The sequence below is a fragment of the Cyprinodon tularosa genome, unplaced genomic scaffold (assembly GCF_016077235.1).
Source record: "Cyprinodon tularosa strain WSP-4 unplaced genomic scaffold, ASM1607723v1 ctg8, whole genome shotgun sequence".
Taxonomy (NCBI): domain Eukaryota; kingdom Metazoa; phylum Chordata; class Actinopteri; order Cyprinodontiformes; family Cyprinodontidae; genus Cyprinodon; species Cyprinodon tularosa.
The window spans coordinates 745,931-752,696 of record NW_024039562.1 but is presented as its reverse complement, the minus strand read 5'-3'; the positions used below and the strand labels follow the sequence as shown (position 1 = coordinate 752,696).

At 39.4% G+C, this 6,766-nt stretch overlaps 1 protein-coding gene across 1 annotated transcript; it reads right to left on the bottom strand.

The window, feature by feature from the left end:
* Positions 1-1,454: 1,454 nt before the first annotated feature.
* spata2 (spermatogenesis associated 2) lies at positions 1,455-6,009 on the bottom strand. The gene is made up of 3 exons (XM_038271478.1): positions 5,915-6,009; positions 4,024-4,794; positions 1,455-3,063 (listed from the first exon to the last, which is right to left on the bottom strand). Exons 2-3 carry the CDS (start codon positions 4,366-4,368, stop codon positions 1,714-1,716), a joined length of 1,695 nt encoding a protein of 564 aa, XP_038127406.1. The 5' UTR covers positions 4,369-4,794; positions 5,915-6,009; the 3' UTR covers positions 1,455-1,713.
* Positions 6,010-6,766: the final 757 nt, after the last annotated feature.

The following is a 6,766-nucleotide window of genomic DNA, read 5'->3' as shown; positions in this document are numbered from 1 at the left end:
TAAGAATTAATGCCTATCCTTTATGTATGAAGCTACATGCTTATGTGTTCATAAACTGAATTGATCATCTGATCACCAAAACAATCAAGGGAAAGTTGTTTAAGTTCCAGTGTCTTACCATTGATTGGTGCATCTAAAAAAGCAGTTTAGTTAAAATCTAATTACTTACTTATTTGCAAAGCTATCAGTGTTAAATATGTCAGCAAAAGAAGGCAATCCAAGTCTAAATTCACCACAACTCTGAGATGGTGACAGTGCTGCTCTAAGCTGCATCAGGAAAAATGTTTTAGGCTTTGCTACTTTCTTTTTAAATGGAAAGAAGCATCTTTATAGGTTTACAATTTACAGGTTTTGTTTTGTTAATTATTCAGCTTATTCTGAATAAATGCTTAAAATAGTTTATATTGAGCTTGTATATTTTTCAGAGGTTAAAACATAACTACTCAGTTACAATTTACTAATTAAATGATTTGTTCTTCGTTTTTTTCCCCTGTGGATGTTGAGGCTAGTAGAATCCATAATGTCCAACTGCATGAAAGCTGATGTTCAATCGAGGTAGACAAACCATTGAGGAGCATAAATCTTTATACTGCCTAAAACCAACCAATATTTAACGTCTTTAACCAGCATTAGATTTCCCGTGAACCCCCTGATGAAATATGTGCGGTTTGGGTGTATTAATGAACGGGACACGACTTGTAACTGACTCCCAACTGTCTGACAGAAATTAGTGCCAAACATCTTTAACTTCTCTACTTCACAGCAGCTTTTAAAACTGAGCCATGAAAATACAAAAATCACAAATATTTCAGGGTAAAATTTACAAGGAATATTTTAAATATATTTGTTTCTTTAGGATATCTTCCACTCTATTCCAACATATGTACGACGCACATCAGAGAATGCCAACGGCAGATCTCAGGCCCATTGAACAGTCTCACATTGTCCTAGAGAGAACAGAGTTAATGACTTCCAGTGTTAACTTTTTTTCCAACATTTTTCAAGTTTTCTAAAACATATTTTACTATTAGGCAAGCTCAGAGGTCTTTTCTACAGATACATACACACAATCATACATAAATATATAGTGTTTCTATTTATTTATATATTCATATATTAGAAGAACTTTTAGATGAGAAGTTCGGCGAAGAATATAGTGTTCATTAGCATGGATTTTATTTAGAATGAGATGTAATTTAGCCACTTTGTCCAGTTTTCGCCTTGAAAAGAATAAAAATCTGAGAACAACAGGAAACGCAAAAAAAACAAGATGCCCAAAAGCATATGAGCTGTTTAAACTGATGAGAATCAGGGAAAATGCTTGCAGCTTTACAAGGCAGAGGGTAGGCATGGGCTGGTTACAGGTAATGGGTTATAAGGAGTTTAAAAGAGATTTTATAACTACAAAGGGAATTTCCTTAGTTCTGTTCCTACAGATTGATCTAATGCTTGTGTTTTAACTGGTGAAATCTTCAGAAGATCAATTTTTTTTCACTCAAATCATGAGAATCTCACACCGGCCCATGCCTAGCAGAGAGCGGGGATAATGATATGTTTCTATCCGCGTGTATTCCACAGGCCTACTGTCAGGGAGTGGAAATGTACAGGTTCAAGAAGCAACCAGCAGATCAACACAGAAACCAAAGAATTAACTATTTAAGCTAAGGCGAATCAATAGTGCAAAACTACATTGGATATAAGGACTGGACTGTTTCATCGGTACACCAAGTGTGATATGGTGCCAGATTTGAAGTTGAGTTGATGGTTGGGCACAAAGTTGTGCTGAGGATTCTTTCGTGTGCACATATCTTTCGCATATAACCCCATGCAAGAGTCACAAGACACCTTAGAGCAGTTTACGCAGGTGTGTGTTGCACCTGGCTTGTTGCAAAACCCGCATCGTGAGCCCCCAATGCTTATACGCTCTGTGCTCCCTGCCTTTGGCGTTGTCATAGCAACTGACTTGCTAGGAAACAGTTTGGTGGGCATGAGAGGTTTTTCTAACATCTGGGGGTGAGGATGGGGATGAGAGTGGGTTAGGGTTAGGGGGTGGGGATGGAGATGGGGGTGTGATTGAGCATTTGAGTAGACTGACAACTTTTCCTTCACAGGAATGTATCCGTCAAGGGGGCGTGGGGATTTGGGGTGATATTCCTGGAGGCCACAACAGGGGGATGGGTCTACGTCATGGCAAGCAGCGCAAAGAATCATGTCGCACCTCTGACAGGACGCCATTGTGGAACATGCCAGTCCACAACCCTGACACTTCACACTACCGTGAGCTTTCAGTAGCCAGCTATCCCTGGCCTCACGGGGCTCTCTAGATGGTGGTCGAGATGGAGTTTGCCTTCCTACTGTTCCAACGCCACCTCTCTCGGTGTACAAGTCGATGTCGTCCAAGGACGACATATGGTACGATGCGTATGGGTCAACTGGCGGAGGTGACTGCATTGGGAAAAAGTCTGCAACAGGGCTGTAGGAAGGGGGAGCTGCGATAGAGAAAAAGGATGCAGAGGTGCTGGGCCTGATGATCTCATCCTTCATATCCTCCTCTGCATCTACAAATAAAGGCTCCTTCCTAAGGCTCAATGACGCCTTCAAAACAGGCTTGTTAATAGCGGGATGCCAGTGACCTGCGCCATCCGTAACATCCACAGACTTGGATGGGCGGCTGCTTCGTCTCAGGTGGTGGGTATGAGGCCTTTCTATATCCAGTGGTCGAACAGACAAGCGAGAAATATCTGCCCCAAGGCTGTCACGTCTGCGCAGTGCCTCGGCGCAGCCAGCAGCATCGTCTCTACAATCCCGGCGGAGTTCCAGCGCTTCGAGCTCCGAGGCTGCACCGCGGGCGAGAGCCACAACCTCCCCGAGAAGACGACACTCTGCCTGGGACAAGAACAGCTCAAAGGCTAACTGGCGGAGATGATCCGAGTCGCCAGGGTGGTCCAGCAAACGGAACTGGGAATCAGGGTCACAGGTATATCCAATGGTACGCATTAGTGTTCGGAGTTCAGCATCAGAAATGGCAGACTGCAGATGGTACACATATGGGCCAGTGAAGGTCTAGAAGAGAAAATAAAATCTGTTAAAAAACAAAAAAAAAAAAAAAACAAAGCATTCACCTAAAATAGACATCAAATCATAATGGCTGTTTTGTAATGTCCTCGCCATGTTTATAAAGGTAGCAGAGACAACTGTTCCCGATATTGTAAAGATAAATACATCTCAGTCTAAAAATGTATAAATCATATAATATTTTATATTTTAGAAATAACACAAAGACATTCTAAACATGCATAACAATAATTTCTAACAAAAAATTATTTAGTTGAAATTTATCAAATTGATTATTGCATGTTCATGTAAACATCGTAATAAACTTTATCATTTTCTATTTCCAAAGAAAGGTCCTTTAAAGGCTCAGGATACCAAGTTTAGTCTGTTTAGGAGGAAACTGAGTAAATCTTTAACATGTCACCATTTCAAAATGTCAGATAAAAACAGAATCTGTTTAAATGTGACTGATAAGTTACATTTCTTTGCAAAATACTTAGGCTTTTTTTTTTATATTTGGACACTGGCAGCTAAAGATGACCACTACGGTGACTCTTCAAGAAGAAAACAACTACACACATTCAGGCTTAATCTCACTTCTATAATTGAAAAACATTAATGTGTCATGGTTCTTTTTCCTCCTTATACACAGATCCAAATACTCTTCACACAGACACAACAACAGTCTAGGTTTAAACCCTTTTTGAAAAAACAAGCCAATATGTAACAAGTGACATTATGAGATCATAAATAACCATGAAAAAGATCAGAAAAGAAGTCTAAGAAACATGAAACTATTTTAGGCTAAAATAAGAGCCTCTACCAATGTATGACCTTGTTGTTTGTTAATGTTTAATGTGTAGCTCAGAAACATTCCTGTAAGCCGAAATAAAATGATTTTATGGCATCTTTGATATAAAATAAAACCTTTGCACCTCTAAACTCATTACCACAGTAAACTACACTCACCTTTATACATCGGAACTCTTTTTTCCAAGGGAAGAGCAGGAGATTAGTGCAGATGGTTTCTAGAGTTTGAAAGGCCCTCTCCAGGCTCTTCAGGCTGCCTCCTCTCTGGCATCGGAGAGAGTTCTCCACCATCTCGTAGAAACGCACCATGCGGAATCGTTGTCCAGGATCAGGCTGATAGGCTCCGAGCAGAGCCGTGGCCGTGGAGAGCAGGGCCTCGCTTTCCTTGTGTCTGTTTTTGTCTCTGTCCAGTGTTGTGCCATTCCCCGTATATCCCCCCTCCAGACGCTTTTCCAGTGCAGTCACATACCTCCGAAACAGGTCCTCTCTTAACTTGGCATCCATTATTTGCAACAGACTATCATTCAGAAGTTACAGAGAGCCTTAGCCCTTTAGGCACACCTTGAATTTGGATGCCACATTCGAGCCCCATTTCCGGCAAGAATAACTGACTTTGGTACATTGACTCATGCTAAATTGCTATGTTTTGGAGAAAGGAGAACAGATAGACTCAGTAGTCCATCATCTAAACACAACCCCTCCCCCAGTTGGTGGAGCAATGCAGTATCTTGTACGGTTGTCTTTGTATGGACATCTCTTCTTCGTCTCAAAGCATAACTTGTTTCCAGACAAACAGGTCAGTGCAACACAAACAATTTAGAAAATGAGGATATTTGCTCTGTTAAATAAGAGTCAGATTAATGTGGTTTGAGGTCAATCGTCTTGAAGAGCCATTGTCAACAGAAGGGTTCTTTCTCGCCAATCTCCAACCTGTAAAAATACATGGAACGATCATCAAAAAAAGGCATTTTTATTCCTCTTAACAAATAAGGAAAGGTCATCTTGCTGCTGGCGAAATACAAGGTTGTTACATAGAGTCATAAACTAATCAACAGTTTCATGGTTTTAAAGGCAAATTTGGGTCCAAACCTTCCCACAGTTTAAAAACTTTATCAGTAGAGGACAAAAGCGGTGCCAACGTTTTGTGGGATGGAACAGAGAAGTACAGTTTGCCACCTCTGAATTTGGCTATAAGTGATCATACTGTCAAAAGCTTGGTTTAGAAAAAATAAATAAATTAAATCATGAATCAATCAGTGTCTGTTCTTAATTTGTAATAATGTAGATAGGACAGAGGATCGTGAGAGAGGCAGTGTAATGCATTCTGTGCCTATCAGTAGTTTGAGTGGGATGTCAGGATGCACTGTGTGGGTACCTAGATGTTGTTAAACTCAACCCACATTAATTGTTTTCTTGTTTATAACCGTGACTGATGCAAGGATAGTCACTGTACGGATAAAAACATTTAAGGTGGAGAATATGAAATGTAAAATGTGTAAGGTGCAGCTTAGCTTTGCCTAACAATTCTTTACCCCCCCCCCAAAAATTTTTTTTGACGTGTAGTTATTGTATTATACAGTTTTTCTATTTTTTCTCCTGACAATAGGATGTGGTTTCCGTTCTTTGCGAATCTGGCTTTTCCTGTTCCATTATAAACCCAGTGAGAACCATGTAGCGAGCTAGCAAGCACTTCCTTTTTCACTGCGTATATCAGCTGCGACAGCATCATTAGCCGCACTTCAATGTACAGAAATAAATCATCACAGCAGCGTTTTCACACATTTTCCATATCAACCCCAAAATACTAACCGAGAAGACCCGAAACTAAACGAAGCAGCGAACGCCCATTCATCACAGCTACCTAGCTAACGTTTGCTTTTAGCTATCAGGGCGTTCCATCGTAACCATGATCCTTGCCTGGTTTAGAGACATTTTTTTAAACACATTGACCTTATATAACAGCAAATACGTAAGTTAGACTAAACAGGTTTCTATCCGGATAACCCGCTTTCTTTTCCCACAGAAACACAGGTATACCTGTGTAGCTTACCTTAAAGTGTTAGCCCCTCTAGCTAGGTACGCCTCCTCAGCTGTTGAAAATTCCCTTCATCCCAATGCGCATGCGCGAGGGCAACTGTCAGCATCAGGGAGGGATCCACGTGCTTTGGAATAGCGGAAAAGAAGAGGATCCCAGTTTTCTTAAAACCCCATAATCAATGTTGGCGGTCATTACGTTAACTTTAAGACAGCTAAACAATCTGTAGAAATGTTGGATTTATTTTATTTTTTTATTAATTTCAATAATTTTGATAGACCTCTCATTTCTATCATGACACTGTGCAGCCAAACATACATATAACACTTCTAGAAAATCAAACGGTTAAAACAGGAAAATGGCAAACAAATGATGGAAAATATATAAAATATAACAAGAAGTGCTCTAATGACTGACATACAAAGAATGGCATAAATAACTGGGTTGTAACTGGGAAGGTTTAGGCAATGCAACCCTTAGCAAAAGGTAGTATACTTGAAGTAAATTCTATTAAGAATACTTAAGTATAAGTTTAGAAAGTATACCGAACAATGTACTTTTAGTGTACTTGAAGTATACTTCTTCGAACTAAATTGGGACATTTTTAAGTTTACTGAATTATACTTAAAGTATACTTTACTGAACAATAAAGTAAACAATAGTATAGTCAAGTACACTTGACTATACTATTGTTAAGTATATAAAATATAGTTTAGAATAAGTAAACTCTAAGTGCACTGCTTGATTTTAAGTATGAAATTAGTGCACTTTTAGTATACATGAATAAACTACTTTTTGCTAAGGGAAAGTAAAGATGTAGAAATTTTAATCAAGAAAGTGACTGACAGTGGAAGTAACACTTGAATA